Consider the following 17,743-nt stretch of genomic DNA (forward strand, 5'->3'; position numbering starts at 1 on the left):
GACAAAAAAGTAAATTTGGTCTGAAAAAAAAAAACACCATACATACATACCCCTTATGTTTTTTTCAGGTGGAAATAATTTAATTTGTCAATGCTTGGCCTAATAATGGACTAGAGACCCCTGGGTGGCAGATCTCTGATCAGAATTGCTTGTACTACATACCTGTGAAGGTTCATGAAGATTGTAGACAAAAAATTAATTTGGTCTGAAAAAAAAAAGGCCATACATACCCCTTATGTTTGTTTTCAGGTGGAAACAATTAAATTTGTCACTGCTCGGCCTAGTAATGGACTAGAGACCCCTGGGTGGCAGATCTCTGATCAGAATTGCTTGTACTACATACCTGTGAATGTTCATGAAGATGAAGATTGTAGATAAAAATAAATTTGGTCTGAAAAAAAACGCCATACATACCCCTTATGTTTTTTTTCAGGTGGAAATAATTAAATTTGTCACTGTTCGGCCTAGTAATGGACTAGAGACCCCTGGGTGGCAGATCTCTGATCAGAATTGCTTGTACTACATACATGTGAAGGTTCATGAAGATTGTAGATAAAAATAAATTTGGTCTGAAAAAAAAAAACGCCATACGTTCACATGTGAAAGAGTGGGATACATTATTTATTGTACAAACTCCCAACATTTGCAGTTTCAAGAAGATGGAGAACAAGTAAAAATAAGTATTCCTAATAGGAGCATTGTCAAATATCCACATATAAAGTGCATGGATAAACATATCATAAAACGAGGCAGTTAAAATAGCTTCTAGTCCAATTGGATAGACATTGCAGATATAGCAGCAGCATAGAATCAGGCTCTTAGCAGTAGACAAACAAGTTGGTATATACTGTACATAAGTGACAGTGGTCTCATCTTCTCTGTGATGCACTTTCTCTCACTGTGTTTGTAAAAGTACAAGTGTATTTGTGGCAAACTATTGCGTTTAAGCTGTTAATGTATGGTGATGGTGTATGACATGTTAATGTTGGTGTTGTCTGTGTAGGTGCCAGTACCTGGACAGTGGAGGGTCTGGGTGGAATTTAAATGAACAGATACAATGATACAGCATTAGGAAATGTGGGTCCTTTTTTGCTATCAATCAGTAGGCAAGAACTGAAGAGACTTGAGTCGAACACCGCTGAGTTGAAATGGAGCAAAGATTTATAAGGGTTTCCCCCCCAAAATCCCCTACCCTTTTAAACCCACACATTACTGCTTAATATGGACAATATCTTGCAACATTTCCTATCATCTCGAACTGTGCAATTACATCAGTCACTCCCCCCACATCTGGTAAGATACACAGTGGTTAGACAGTGGACAGTGCATTCCTTTGCTCCATTCGCAGCCCCCAGGACTACAGAATTACTCCCGTTTTTGACTGCCATGATAATATAATACATGCGGCTTCGTTCCATACCTGGTTTGTGCCCCTTAAAATAACCACAGAAATCAATAATACTGTACATAGAATCAACCTCTGATTTTGAACTTTCAGTGCTAATCTCAAATTCATCTGAATCCTCTGTGTCCAGAACACGACTGTCATGATAAGACCTGCAGGTAGAATTTCCTTGCACTCCTCTGCAGTTCTCATTTGCCACTGCCTTCTGCCGGTGAGACACTTTCTTGCATCTATTGAATGTCTTAAAAAGGGACCAAAAGTGTCACTATACAGGAAAGCAAGTCTTTTACAACTTTGTGAAACAAAAACTTCAAGTAGCAGTGTACATTTACTTTGCAGTGTCTTCACTCTGATGGAGAGAACTCAGAAAGGACACAGGCATGGGCCTTTAGAGAATCCCAGTGCTGCTCATTTCTCTCGCAGAATCCAGACCGTGTGGCTGTAGCCTATGCCCCATTGATTTAAAGTAGGCAGGGATGATTGATTCAGGTAGAGAGATACTGAAGGCATGTATAGGTTTTTGAGGATATTATTAAAGGGCAATGCTCGTTTTTGACAACCTGGACCTTATTTACGACATATTATAAGAAGTTTGACTCACCGAGATCACTTTGGTGTAGTTCGGAGGCCTGTAGAAGAAATTTAAAATCCAGCGCGAGCCAGTATATCTGTTACGGTCAATGTGAGAAAACGGGGAATGTGAGCTTTTCCCGGTTATTGCGCACATTCCCCGACCTCGCGGGGAATGTAGGAGAAACATGTGCGTTTCTCACTTCTCCCGGGTAATGTGCACATTCCCCGACCTTGCGGGAGATGTGAGAAATTGGTTAGTATTTCTCACATCTCCCGTACGGTCGGAGATTGTGCACATTAACCGGGAAATGCTGACAATTCCCGACCCTGCGGTAAATCTAGGAAAGCGCAACCGTATGCAAAACCTCTGCGCAGCCGGGTGGTGGGAGAGGGCTCGTGCGCTTAGAACCAGAGGCGCTTGACATTTTGCCCATGGTTTTCGAATACATAGCATCAATTGCATTAATGGAAACATTAAATTGGGTCTAACTATACGTGTTGAAAGTTAAGATAATTAGCCTACAAGCCGCGAGGCTACGCAACACAATAATCAAAACAATCTCACTGTTTCACTCGTCCCACTCATCTGTTTCACTCGCCCCGCACGGCAGGGACAAGAGAAACAATGCACATCTTCTGTTCATTCGTCTTGAATTGAACTGTTACACCACAGAACGAAACTTACAACTAATAGGTTAGTAAAGGACATGTACAAGTTGTTTATCATCAAAAAATGTAATCTCCATCTTTATTAATTTCTGTGTAAATCTGATCAAACCAAAAAGTGTTTCATTCGTCCCGGTCCTCCCCTACAGTTAATAACAGTCTGTGGTCTACCTTGAACAGTAATATAGCCTATGCTGCACACAGTGTAAGTAGTATTAGGAGGATAGGCCTACACTGGTGATCAAGTTAACAAACGCAAAAGGAACATTGCAACAACAGGAAGGTGGGAACCTCCAAAGGAACCCTACACGTTAGCTAGCCGAAAGACAGACGAAAGGACGAAAAATCTCTCACAGGTGTGCGCCAGTAACGTTAGCCCAACTACCGTGGGTGCCTCTTATGGTGCACATCCTCCGAGGCGTCACATAAGCCCTCTCCCACCACCCGGCTGCGCAGAGGTTTTGCATACGGTTGCGCTTTCCTAGATTTACCGCAAGGTCGGGAATTGTCAGCATTTCCCGGTTAATGTGCACAATCTCCGACCGTACGGGAGATGTGAGAAATACTAACCAATTTCTCACATCTCCCGCAAGGTCGGGGAATGTGCGCAATAACCGGGAAAAGCTCACATTCCCCGTTTTCTCACATTGACCGTAACATATCCATGTAATGACGGTGATCGGGGCACCGAGAAGGCAGTTTCTCAAAATCTATTTTCGGCCGCTAAACGGTTGTTTTCATCAATCAGATTGGATGAATCGACAGTTGAGATTCCTCAACGCGAGGCATTGTTTCGGTTTTCAAATACGGGGTCTTTAGCCTCTGTAATATGATCTTTACACGCCTTTCCCCACTTGCTCCAGCACGCATGCGCACAGGCCAGCTATTCTCCGGCTCACATTCTCTGCGCTACGATCGTTGTTGGTGCCGAGAATATTGTCGTCGTCATTCGTCAGCAACAATCCGATCGTAGCGCAGAGAATGTGAGCCGGAGAATAGCCAGTCTGCGCGCTGGCCTGTGCGCATGCGTGCTGGAGCAAGTGGGGAAAGGCGTGTAAAGATCATATTACAGAGGCTTAAGACCCCGTATTTGAAAACCGAAACAATGCCTCGCGTTGAGGAATCTCAACTGTCGATTCATTCAATCTGATTGATGAAAACAACCGTTTAGCGGCCGAAAATAGATTTTGAGAAACTGCCTTCTCGGTGCCCCGATCACCGTCATTACATGGATATACTGGCTCGCGCTGGATTTTAAATTTCTTCTACAGGCCTCCGAACTACACCAAAGTGATCTCGGTGAGTCAAACTTCTTATAATATGTCGTAAATAAGGTCCAGGTTGTCAAAAACGAGCATTGCCCTTTAAGCTACTGATATGTTACCATTTATCTACTAGGTTATATGTTATTTACTAGGTCTACTCAGATTTAATGTAGCCTAATGGTGTTAGTGGTTGATGATTAAACTTGTAAATATTTAAATGTATGTAAATGTCCATATTTTGAGACTAATTGCGTTTCCCACTAGCTATTGTGGTCCCTATAAAATGTTATTCATTTTGTGTAGGCCTATCAGTCTATTTAAATCTTAAAGGAGTAGTAAAGGGAAAAATCATGTTTAGCCAAAGGGTCACGTTGCTGCAACCCACTGTGTTAGTAGGGTCTTGGGTCCCTCTACACTATATCTCTGGGTTCTGTCATTCGCTCGCATGGCTTCTCTTACCACTGTTATGCCGATGACACCCAGTTGGTTCTGTTCTTTCCCCCCTCTGACACACAAGTGGAGGCACACATTACTGCGTGCTTGGCTGAGTGGATGGCGACACACCACTTCAAGCTCAACCAGAACAAGACCGAGCTGTTGTTCCTCCAGGGTATGGGCTGCCCGCACCTTTACCTGACTATCACCATTGATGACACAGTGGTGACGCCAATTCGGACTTCAAAATCTGGGTGTGACCCTGGAGTACCAACTGTTGTTCTCGGCACATATCACATCCGTTACACGGCCTTGCAGATTCCTGCTCTACATCATCATGAGGATTCGCTTTTTTCTCACTGATGAAACGGCACAGGTGCTCATCCAGGCTCTTGTCATCTCCCACCTAGACTACTGCAACTCCCTCCTTGCTGGGTAACTGTGCTGGATTGATGATTTTAAAAATGAATGAATAAATTAACGATCACCATTGCAGTGTATATGAAATATAAATGTCAAATTAGGTAGCCCTGGGTACAATCCAAGCAATCTTGTAAGAGTGGGCATATTTGACGCGGTTGTGACAGTTGCCAATGATGGCTCCCACCTCACCAACTGTCTTTAAAGCTACGGTACCTACCTCCAAAGAATGATTAACACTTGCACAGCAATTGGCAAGAGTTTTAGAACATCCAATACATCACATTGACTCTTTTGTAAGATTGTTTGCTAAACTTGCATTCATAGAGAACATTAGTCATGTTTTGAGACCTTAATACTATTTGCTTACCTGTATGCCTCATCAGTTAGGTCGTTCACAAAATAATGTGCTTTTGTGGAAAATAGCAACACGCAGCACTATATCAGTAAAGCAAGTACATCTCCTTACAGTAAGTGTTGTAGGTCCACTGCTAGAAAATATGTTCTTATCCCCCCAAAAAAAATATAATAAAAAATTGGGGTTATGAGAGGAGGGGCCAGTGGGGTTGCCAAGCTTCACAGCAGGTTCATTGAATCTATGTTTCTCTAACCAAATTATTATAACTTTGAATGTGGAATTCTCAACGCTTTTAGAACCCCTTATTGAAATATTGTTGTTTCAAATAAAACTGATAATTGATTACATCTACAGAATGTGCCAGTCAGGTCAAAAAGTAATTTTAAGAATTCTAATGACTTCAGAATCAATCTTATTTCTCAATAAGAAAAAGTTAATCAAGAAATCTTCTCCAACTCACTTTTAATAGCAGGTTGTCACTGCTAAACAAATAGTATATATTCTAAGTGGGAGAAAACAGGTGAAATAATATAAAATAAATAACCACAATAACCACAATAATGATCAGATGCATGAATGTGCACTGTGTATGCAAATTACATTCAATTTATATCTTTCATTTTCCAGCACATGCAACAAAGTTGTTTGAAAATTCAAAATTGATGAATATAAAAACTAGTCAGCAGGAGAAACTAGGAGGCTGAACATAATAAAAACAACCATCACATAAAAGCTTAACAAGATATAAACTGCTAGGAGGAACCTTTTTCCCTTTTAAAACACTTTTGACACTGTAGCCTTAAAGGGCAGGGTCTCATACCACCTTGTAACATCCTGGAAAGCACAAAGAATCAAATCACACTCAAAACATAGTTACCAACAAAGAGAAAACAAAACACAAACATCAGTTTGAATTGTACTGTACATATGAAGTATTCTATCACTCAATCAGAAACCATACTCATCTTTTTCAAACATCAGACTTGAACAGAAATTAGGACAACCAGAGGAGGGCGGGTGCTAAAAGCATGATGAGAGTCCAAATCGTGAGTAAACTTCTGCATGTTCAGTGTATCCAAGTGACAGCTCAATGCTGCCCCACAGCTATCCCTACATGCCACATGCACAGACAACTACCCACACAATCAACAACAACCAAAATCTCTGGCAAGTGTTAAGACATAAAACAAAAACAATTCTGAGTGAGGGAGGGAAAGAAAGAGATGGAGAGACAGCGGGGGGAGGGAGAGTAAAACAGTGTTGTCTCTCCACTCAGTACTACAGTGGAGTCTTCACATTCCAGCAGGAAAGGGTCAAAGGGGAGAGAGGGAGGCCGTCACTTCTTCCACACCGTGTAGAAAACCCACCTGCACAAGGTTGTTGAGGACTATAAACAGTAGGGGTGTGATGAGATATTGTGCCACGAGATATCGCGATATAAAAACGTGCTGAATATTTTAAAAAGCCTTTCCAGATGAACTAGAATCTTACTTTATGGCGAATTATGTCAGAACGCCAACTAACACCTCAGTGAGTTTCTTGTCTTTGAAATCGAGTTTAACATGTTTTTGAAAGATTTTAAGATGCCCACCCACATCCATTGTATGACCAAAACGGTGGTAAAGCAATTATCAGACTCTCAAAAGTGCTATTATTGTCAACGTTTTGATCTGAACCATTGTATATGATCATAAGTAACCTTAAAATAGGGCTTAACATGCATTTTCCCTTTACTACTCCTTTAAGCCTAAGGTTAGCTTCTCATAACTTAATTCAGATAATGACCCAAAGCACACTGCGTCTAGAGCGCGTGCCTCAGGAGCAGGATCGCAGCCGAGGGCATCAACTGGATCAGAACACTAACAGAGTAAGTAGGCTATTTAATTGTTTATTGTTGTTCGTATTTTGTTGTGTAGTGATAAAGAAAGTCATTGCAGTTCGTGGTGGCAATACAGGCCATTAGGCTACTAGCCTACACACCATGTTAGGCTACACAACGCTTGACATGTATTTTCAGTATGCCCATTTCTGGTCAGATGGCGCATGAATGTGTCTGTATTCTGTAAAACTGAAATAATACAATTACATTCATCTGAGTTGTCCAGTTGTATGGTTGGATAGGCTAACCAGGCCAGGTCCAGCCTGGCTTATGTGTGTGGCTGGCTTGTTTCTGTTCAGGACTGGTAGAACGGAAGCTAGTCATGCCACTGAAATAGCTGTGAATTGAAATTACATGAAATAATGCCTGCTAAATTAAGATGGGTCTTGTCGCCTAGACACATCAGTTCCAATGCTTCCAATGCTAATCCAGCACAATAAGAGTTAGCCAGTTAGCTCATGAGCTCACAACAACTACTGTAGCAGCAGCTTCCATAACATTAATGGTAGTGGTCAGTGGCTAAAGCAGTTACACTGGTGATTCCTGTAATGTTAGCTATTTTGCTGCAATTGGTTCAATTTCTGTTTCTGGACAAAGGTAAGAGATAAACCCAGATAACACAAGGCTAGCAGACCTACAGCAAAATTTAGATGAGTGACATCTGTAAAATACTGAATAGAATGTCAGTTTGTTAGTCAGTGATGTGATGAAAGTGATGTTGGTGTGTGTGTGTGTGTGTGTGTGTGTATATGTCTGTATATACAGGGCCCCATGTTGGGAAGGATACAGCTCCATGTAGGAAGGCACACACACCACCTCCTTGGAGAAGTCTACAGGACATGACAGGCTTCCCAGCTGCTCTTCGTACAGACTCAGAGCTTCAGTCAGGTTTGCACAATTACCCTGGGGACACACAAAACACAGACAGAGCTGTACAGTATACTTCAAGGGCAGTGCCAGACATAAAGAAGTCAGGAAAAAAAATTGTGCATTATATTTTATGCCGGAATCTATACCATATTGTGAATATACTTTCAGTAAACACTGAGGACCAGCACTACATGAACAGAAAATCATCAAGGCATCTGCATACTGTACATAAGGTGGTTAATGAGCAAATCACCAACCATGCACCTGTACCACCCATTTAACTGCACAGAAATATCATCCATATACATGTTAAAGGACAGGTTCGGAATTTTGGCATTATAACCCATGTCATAAGGTTATTTACGATAATATACAACGGCCAACATAAAAGTTTCACCAAACGGTGCACTCTCGAGATAAAGCCTGTCACCGCTAACACACTCAACGGATCCATAGGTCATAGGTACATATACAAAATCCCTAAAAAACACCATAAACTCTAATTTTCAAAGACAGGAAACTCAGTGGTCATTGGTGTCCGTTGATGTTCTGACAAAAAAATTGCCACAAAATATATTTCCGATCTGCTTAGGCTACTAATTAGCTAATGTTTCTGTTGTGTTGACAAGTGTCGGTGAACCAACTTATTCACAGCAAGCAAACTTGTCATCTAAAGCTATATGCTAACGTTAGCTGACTGGGACTGTCTCTCGTGACTTGCTAATATTAGCTAGCTAATGCAGTAGTTGATATGTTGCACAGCAAACAAGCAGTGCAATATCATTAGGGCTAGGTTAGGTAGGTAGCTAGCAAATTCAACTTGTCCTGCTGGCATATAGGGCTCATTCCTATGGAATAACTAGCAAAGTAGTTTATTATTTAGTTGGTTGGCTACTTATCACCATAGATTGATATTATTTTCAGTGGGGGACATGACAACAATCCCACATGTGCTGTGGCACCAAGAATATTAATTGGAATGCCTTTAATCAAAGTCATTCAAATGGCTTTGCCATTCATTCATTGTGAATGTTGGATAGCTTATAATCATGCCTTTTAAGAATTGATTCGTCTTTGCTATATTAAAATAAAGTAAGACTATTAATCCCAATGGGAGATTGTGGATGTTACAGCACCAGAGTGACATAAAAGGCCCTTTCTTTTGCATAGCATAGCCTACATAGTTTGCATATTAAAGTAATCAATCGTCATCGTGACTTGAGTCATTTCCTTACTTAACTTTAATAATGGTTTGCTGCTTAGTCACAATAAAGTTAGCGCTAACAAAATGATAATCACCATTCTTTCCTTTAGGCCTATTTCTCTGTCCCATCGTAAAAAGTGTAATTCTCCTACTTTAAAATACTTTTTGGTGTTCTGAGTCAGAATAGTCCATTTTGTTTTCATAAACAAACACTGGAAATATATTTCCCTTGCCATTATGAGAAATAGGCCTACCTCATACAGGCACATAAAAGCATCTGATTATGCCTTCAGGACCATTAAAAACAAACATAAACCATGCATAAGTTTAAGGCCACATCATCAGTTAGACCGGCATGACACAAAACTGGATTATAGATCTGACCATGACTAGCCCGACCCCGCTTTGGAGGGGCAGTATTTCAAAACAGATTTGGCCTACACACAATAGTAGTATCAATAGTAACATTATCAACAGTAGGTATAGAACAAAATAACACAAGATGGAGTAGCATTAATAGTAGAAACAATGTCTAGTTTTGGGATGTTGTTCATCTTGTGTAGGGCCTATGTTATGGCTTGGTTGGTACTGGACCCAAATGCATGATTCGGGAGACAGGAGAATATACAAGTGCTTACTTGCAACAACATAGAGGATATGATGATGATAAATTCCAATGTCCATTATGCCCAACGTGTGACTTGAATTGCATTCCTTCGCAAGTGAAAGCGAATGAGTTTTTCTTCCTTATAACGCAACGTCAAGCAATGTCAGGGGATGACAGATATCAGTGTGCCCTACTGAGGATTGCACACTACAAGCATGACACGTTTTAAATGTGCTATACAAATAAAGTTTGACTTGACATGTATCGTGAGGTCCTTGTCAAGCCCTAAATTACCTATATAAATCACACAGAAGCAAACATACTTAAGACTTCCTCACCTGTGTGAAGTACTTCCCAGTGGCCCGCAGTACTTTGATGGAGAGATCCAGGATAAGACGGAGAAACTCCCATGTCGAGTCTGAAACATACAGGATTGTTGCTGTTAATACACAGGTTAGTTCTAACAAATTATGTTTTAACCACATATCTTTTACTATGAAAGAACTGCCCCTCCAGACACGAAAAAACAAGCATCCGAATGAAAGAAGCGCAATAGAATATACAAATGCAGTGACAAAACAAATTGGCGGACTTGAAGCCTACTGAATGTCAGATATTGGCAGTATGCCTTACCTTATTGTACTGTACTACAAGAATGACCAATTATCAGTATTTGGTAAGTTACTTTCAAAATGTAACTATTCCACTTTACTAGTTAGGTTAATTTGAGAGTAATCTGTTACTTTCCAATATTACTGTCTGTATAGAGTAACTCGTTACTTATTACCATTTACTTACTTGAGTTACTTTCACCAAAACAGAAGTACAACTAAGCTAATTATTGAGTTACTTTCACCAAAACAACTAATTATTAATTGGGAGAGTATACAATACAATACTTCTATAATGTAGTCTATTAATGACAAGACACAAACTATTTTCTATACCATCTTCATTAACAGAAGAACAATACTGGATATGTGATTTGAGTAGAGAATGAAAATAAAGGTAGGCCTAGCCTATACAGTAAGTATGGCAGATTCTTGTTCCTAAGCCATTTTACTTGAATCATGGTATACGGCAAATAGCTAATAATAAAAAGCTGGTGTGCTTGATTTAATGGACAGATTGGGAATTTAGCATTATAAGCCATGTTATAAGGTTATTTACGATCATATACAACGGCCGATATCAAAGTTTCATCAAGCGGTGCACTCTCGAGATATAGCCCGTCGCCGCTAACACTCAATGGATCCATAGGTGCATAGACTGAAAAAAAAAAACACCATAAACTCTAATTTTCAATGTCAATATAATTTTTTCATATAGCACCATTCACACAAATTAATGTAGCACATAGTGCTTTCCATAAAAAGAGATGGATGAAAACATAAATCACAAAAACACAGAGAACAGATTTAAAATAAACAAAGTAAAATACAAAATTAAAGATAGCATAAATTAGAATAAAAACGATAAAAACAGAAAGCAAATTTAGAAACACTAGGATATTAAGACAAGTAAGGCTACGTGGTAAAAGCAATACACGGATTGATCTACACATCTACAACGGTCACATCAATACAAGTCAATGGATTTCATAAAATGATCAATAAAACCCTACAGGATTCATACTTTGCGGCGAATTTGATGTCAGAACACCAGCGGACACCAATTACCCCCTCGGTAAGTAAAGCTTCTTGTCTTTGAAATCGAGAGTTTAACATGTTTTTGAATGATTTTTCAAGGTGTCCACCCACATCCATTGTATGACCTAAACGGTGGTGGAGCAATTATAAACTTTCTCAAAAGTGCTAGTTTTGTCAACGTTTTGATCTGAACCATTGTATATGATCATAAGTAACCTTAAAGCAGGGCTAAACATGATTTTTCCTTTTACTACTCCTTTAATACATGACAAGAATAGATTTGATTAAAATCCATTAAGCTAACATTAATAAAACTGCATCATAACATCCTCACACTCACCTTCCTCTGGTGCTGTGGAGATGGGGACTGCAGTAAGGTCATTGATGACATAATCAAATGTCTTCCCTTCCTCCATGTACTTCCTCAACACAGGAACGCAGTCCTCCACTAAAACCTGAGAGGAAAGATAAGAGATGGATGAGGGGCGGTAAGAGACAGATTACATTGAATATAGTAAAATGTCATTGTATGGCTGTTTTCATGTAACTGGATGCAAGAGAAATATGTTCAAGCCCAGGATGGTCAATAAAGCCACATCTAATCGACACAAATATTCCTCCGAGAAGAAATATGAAGCTATGTACATTCCAGTGACAAAAATGTGGAGGGAAATTGTGTATTAAACTTATCCTCATTCTCACCTGGTAACAATCTCCCTTTAAATTGTCCAGGACACTCCCACAGGTCTTCCTCATGTGTGTTCTGCACCCATCAATCACCATCTGGTCGATGTACGGGCAGTGTCAAGGTTGTTAAAAACCAGGCATAGTTTGAAAACTGAGATATTGTGTCTGCATCCATGTCGGTAAATGGACTGCACTTATATAGCTCTTTACAATGGCCTCTCATTCACACACACATTCACACACCAATGATGGCAGCTGCCATGCAAGGTGCTAGCCTGCTCATTGGGAGCAGTTTCTGGTTCAGTGTCTTGGCCAAGGACACTTTGACATGTGGACAGGAGGAGCCCGGATTTGAACCGCTGACCCTGCGATCATTGGACAACCTGCTCTACCTCCTGAGTCACAGCCGCCCCTATACAGGTACTGTACATGTAAGCATTCCAACCAAAACACAAGAGTCTACCAGTCTTACCATGAAGATCCCATAGCAGTTTGTGAGACACTATTCAAATAAATATCAAGGTTTTTTGCGGGGATATCTGAAGTTATATTCTGCTGCATGATTATAATGCAAATTTGCCTGATGTGTCCCAAAGCATTCAGTAGGGAACAAATTAACCATTAAACAAATATCCACTGTGACAGTTTCCCAACTATTCATTTATTAAATAATGAAAACATCAATGGATTGAACGTGGAAGAATCCTCGCAGAGACTTGCAGCGGGCAACAACACTAAATGCATTAGGCATTAAGTTGACGTGCTTAGTGGACAGACAAGAGTGCAATTGATTCAGTCAGTTCTGTGGTGGAGAAGACACTGATGGAACAGAGGTTGCCCGTCTGTCTATCTTGCCTTTGTCTTCCAATAACATGTTTTAGCCTGATGTGGTTCTGCATTGAGTTGGTGGACTTGTGATATGCTTGAAGTTACATAGATTACTGCGAATTGTAGTCAATGAATTATAGTAGTAACAGCAATACTCAGGTCATCAGGTATTGTCCTATTATACCAGACTGCCCTCTAGTGGTGCCAACAGTACATAACAGTAGATTATTTTTATTCACTAAGGAATAGTCTGTCCTTTGTGGCTTACTGTCATCAATAATTTCAAATGTATATATACTTTTATGCATGTATTTTTTTTATGTATAGGCTGTCATCAATCATTATTATACATACTCATAACGAAGAGCCATCGTTCTATATAAAAAAGGAGATCTTGGTCAGGACAGACCACTTGGCCACCGGGCAGTATGGTAAACCTGGCAGAAGTAAGGATGAGGTGAAGGGAGATGGTCCAGGTATGGCCAACTTTAGTTCTTTTAATTAGTGTATCTGCCCAGTGATTCTGATCCGCTCCAAAATTTAATGGGTTCTAAGTTGGCCCATGCTACACCCCAATCCTGCTAAGTAACAAACAAATTAAATAACACACCCGACTGAAAATATATCTACCAAGCTGCACAGGTAAGTTGTGTGTTTTACATCAGTGTGGTTGGTTCAGAGAGGATGCTGAGGCAGAACTGGTGCTCTGGCGGCAGTGTTTGTCGAGTGCTGACATCACTGAAGTTAAAACCTAAAAGGCATCGATAGCATCAGGGTTGGTGATTTTTGCCACCATTGCAGTATAGATTTCAGGAATAGTATTAATGGCTGCGGACTGTCTAATCTGATGGGATTTCCATCTTTTTCTCCATATTCATAAAATGTTGAAAAAATGTTGCTCTGTGTTTAATGTATAGATTGTCAAATTCCGTTTTTAACAGTAATTTTTCCTTATAAAGCTCAGGTGTCGGAGAGTCTGCTATGCTACAGTATGGAACAGTTCCATTAGACGATGTTTACGTTTCTTTCTCTCGTATGCTGTGTAGGAAATTATTTGGCCCCTAAGGTAGGTTTTAAGAGCTTTCCAGATGGTGGTTATTGACATATCTGGAGTGTGGTTGAGTTCCATAAAAAGATCTATGTGATGAAAGATAAAGTTTTTAAAGGAGTCCCTGGACAGTAGTAGAGGATCATATCGCCAGGTGCATCTGGGTCTTGGGCAGTTCAGGAAGCCTATATCCAACTGTACAGGACTATGGTCCAAAATGACAATGCTTTTATACTGACTTCCCTTAACCATGGTAAGAACCCTACTATCCTGGAGAAAAAAGTCGATCCTAGAGTAAGAACAATGCACCGGGGGAAAAAAATTGTATTGTCTAATAGTTGGGTTATTTCTTCTCCAGGTGATCAAAAAGAGTGTAGGATTCTATAAATGAATGAATAACAGCACCCACCTATGATATCTAACTGTTAGGTATTGGGTTTGATCTGTCCAAAATTGGGTCCAGGACACAATTAAAATCTATTTCTCTCCTGTGAAAGAAAGCACGAAAATCAACTTTGACTATTTTTGACTTAAATGCGTCTTGTATTCTGCCATATCGCTTCATTTTCATCTGTGTTTAGCGTTTTGGTAGTGCTCTGTCGCCCCCTACAGTCCTCATGAAAAGTCTACAGTCCACGTTACGGTCCGTTGACACTGGTCTTACTAGCTTGTCATTCACTTAACATTGTAGGCCAGGTAAAATGAATCTGGCTTACGGAAATCAAGACCAAATGAAAAATCAACCAATCAAATTAGCCTACACATACAAAACCGCGAACAATGTAATCAGTCGAAATGTAACCCAATCTGTAATTCGTCGAAATGCTTAAAAGTGGGTGTAGGGTAAACCAGTTCTCGAAGTGCTTACATTGGAATTCCCATTGACATTTTAACATTGGGACAGTTTATCCAATCAAAACTTCCCTAAAAGCTTGGTTGTTTCGGCCTAAATATTGCCCTCTTATTCGCTCGCTCTCAAATTATTGGCCTAGGCTACTGTAGTTTTCCTGTATGTTTTTACATTAAAATGCTCAGTGCCCTTCAATACAGTGCAAGAATGACAGGAAAATATGATGGGAGATAAAACACAAATCCAACCATGTAAAGCGATGGGTCAACAAAAGCAAACCTTTATCTAGGTTACTTTGTCGTTCAAGCGACAGGTCAATCGCATAAGACGCACCTAATCACACAGTACTAGGCTGTAAACGCACCAAATCATCTGACATTCAACCTGCTAGACGTCCTTTGTGCGCTAATGTCTGACACCATCTAGATGAAGTGGCCTATATCTCCCTTTGGGCTATCTTGTATGATCAAAACCTGTTAATTGGCTATTGTCCTATAGCGTGTGCAGTAGCCCGCAAGTGCAAATGGAGCTAGATAAGGCTAAAGTGAAGCAAAAGGCACCTAAAGGACTTTCAGGCCATGAGAAACAAAATTATCTGGTCTGATGAAACCAAAATTGAACTCTTTGGCCTGAATGCCAAGCGTCATGTCTGGAGGAAACCAGGCACCTGGTCAATATCATCCCTACAGTGAAGCATGGTAGTGGCAGCATCATGCTGTGGGGATGTTTTTCAGCGACAGAACTGGGAGACTAGTCAGGATCGAGGAGATGATGAATGCAGCAATGTACAGAGATCCTTGATGAAAACCAGCTCCAGAGTGCTCTGGACCTCAGACTGGGACAAAGGTTCACCTTCCAACAGGATGACCCCAAGCACACAAGGATAACAAAGCAGTGGCCTTGGGACAAGTCTGTGAATGTCCTTCAGTGGCCCAGCCAGAGACCAGACTTGAACCCATTTGAACATCTCTGGAGAGATCTGAAAATAGCTGTGCGCCGAAGCTCCCCATCCAAACTGTTGGAGCTTGAGCAGATCTGCAAAGAATGGGAGAACCTGCCCAAAAAGGTGCGAAGCTTGTAGCATCACACTCAAGACTTGAGGCTGTAATCACTACCAAAAGTATTGAGTAAAGGGAGTGAATACATAAGCACATGTGATATTTGGCCGTATCTCTCCCAAATCTCTGACCACCTGTGAAAGAAGACTCCTCTCTCCATAGCAGGGGTTCCCCCTGGAGAGTAGGTGCACTCCCACCTTCCGTACACCTGGGATATGGGCTGTGTGCAACGAAGCCAGGAGCAGGTCGCGCTTGATGATCAGTCTGTGTGCCGGTGTGTGTAAGCGCAGGGATCGTGTGCAGTCTTGGAAGTTGATGCACACTGCAGTGGTTGTGTTGTCCGTCCTGACTAAAACATGGCAACCCTGTATCAAGGGCATGAAATGAGTTGGAGCTAGAAGCACCAAAAGGAGCTCAAGGTAATTTAAGTGGGCATGAATTCCGGAGTGTGCCAAAGTGTCCTTGAACAAGACACTGAACCCCAAAATTGCTCAGGTGCTGCACGGTGGTGCAGTACCTTGTATTTCTGCCTTACAGCAAGAAGGTCTCTGGGCCTTTCTGTGCAGAGTTTGCATGTTCTTACCACATTCGCAAGGGTTTCCTCCCAATGCGTTTTCTCCCAAAGACCCCAATATGAAAACATGCAAAAGAACAGATCGCTAACCCTGTCTGTCCCTGATGAAGACGGACAGGAGCACTTAGTTGGTCCCCATGGCGCGACCCCTGCAGTCTGCCTACTGTCTGTAGGAAGGATGACGGGATGGGTTAAGAGCAGAGAAACATTTAATCAGTGGACACTACGGTCACTCTGTGTGTGTGTGTGTGTGTGTGTGTGTGTCTCATCACTGTACTGTGACAATAAAAGTTGTTTGTTAGAATGTGTACTTCTGAAGGTGGCCATTGAGGACACGCAGGTCCAGAATAGGACGCATTCCCCCCTTATTTTCGTAATGAAAAATTACCAGGAATAGAAGCCTTTTCGGCTCTCTCTCCTGAATAACTCATATAGCTCTCTTGCTCAAAAAAGACTAAATTGTGCCCTCTAAGACCAGAGCCGAGTCACTGTAGCCAACACCCCATTGAACAGAGCAAATTGTAGCCAGTAGCCCTAGACAACTGTGACCAAGACCGATGGATGGACTGTGCATGCGAGCCAGTCCTCCACATGGGATGCAAGTGGGCCCTGAAGCTGTGTTCACTAGATAGATGGATATGAAGTTTAATAATCCCTTTAAGAGGAAACCTGGCGTTTCAGCAGTAGGAAATTACAGCAAAACATTGGAAATGCAGAATATGCATATTAGCAAAAAGCATAAAAAGATCAAGAAATATATACATCCATACATAAATCATGTCTAAAATATAGACTATGTACATACATCCAGAGTGTATCCATCCATCCATCCATGCATCCACAACACTCGCTCAGGCACTGTTAAAGACTGATGGCCGCTGGCACAAAGGAAGGCCTGAACTGCTGTTTTGCACATGGGTGGGAGGAGCGTGTGACTGAAGGTGCTCCCCATCTGCTGCCACAGATGGGGATGGTTGTCAAGAATAGACTTCAATTTGTCCCTCATCCTCCTCTCTACCAGTCTCAAGGTTGTCCAGTTGTTGCCCTGCAACAGAGCTGGCCCTCCTCACCAGCTTGTTCAGTTTGTTTGTCTCCCCAGACCTGGTGCTGCCTCCCCAGCAGGCAAAGGCCTCCCCAGCAGGCAAAGAACAATGTGTTGGCTACCACAGAATGGTAGAACAACCTACTACATGCATCAAAGACCAGAGCCTCTTAAGGAAGAGCAGTCTGCTCTGTCCTTTCCTATAGAGGGCCTCAGGGTGTTGTCAATCCAGTCCAGTTTGTTGTTCAGGTGCACTCCCAGGAACGCGTATGAGTCCATCTCAATTTCCTCTCCCTGGATGGTAATAGGGGTCTCCTCCCTGGTC

The 17,743-nt window shown here is 41.2% G+C and overlaps 1 protein-coding gene across 1 annotated transcript in view; it reads right to left on the minus strand.

Annotated features, from left to right (window-relative positions):
• Positions 1 to 5,636: 5,636 nt before the first annotated feature.
• sms (spermine synthase) overlaps positions 5,637 to 17,743 on the minus strand; it is a 38,188-nt gene continuing 26,081 nt past the window's right edge. Inside the window, exons 7-11 of the mRNA XM_084450000.1 lie at positions 12,034 to 12,121; positions 11,672 to 11,786; positions 10,021 to 10,100; positions 7,789 to 7,904; positions 5,637 to 6,489 (exon numbers count right to left, since the gene is read on the minus strand). Coding sequence (XP_084306126.1) covers positions 6,459 to 6,489; positions 7,789 to 7,904; positions 10,021 to 10,100; positions 11,672 to 11,786; positions 12,034 to 12,121 — 430 coding nt within the window. The 3' untranslated portion in view covers positions 5,637 to 6,458. The remainder of the gene's footprint in view (positions 6,490 to 7,788; positions 7,905 to 10,020; positions 10,101 to 11,671; positions 11,787 to 12,033; positions 12,122 to 17,743) is intronic.

Source organism: Borostomias antarcticus, assembly GCF_949987555.1.
Source record: "Borostomias antarcticus genome assembly, chromosome: 15".
NCBI classification, from domain to species: domain Eukaryota; kingdom Metazoa; phylum Chordata; class Actinopteri; order Stomiiformes; family Stomiidae; genus Borostomias; species Borostomias antarcticus.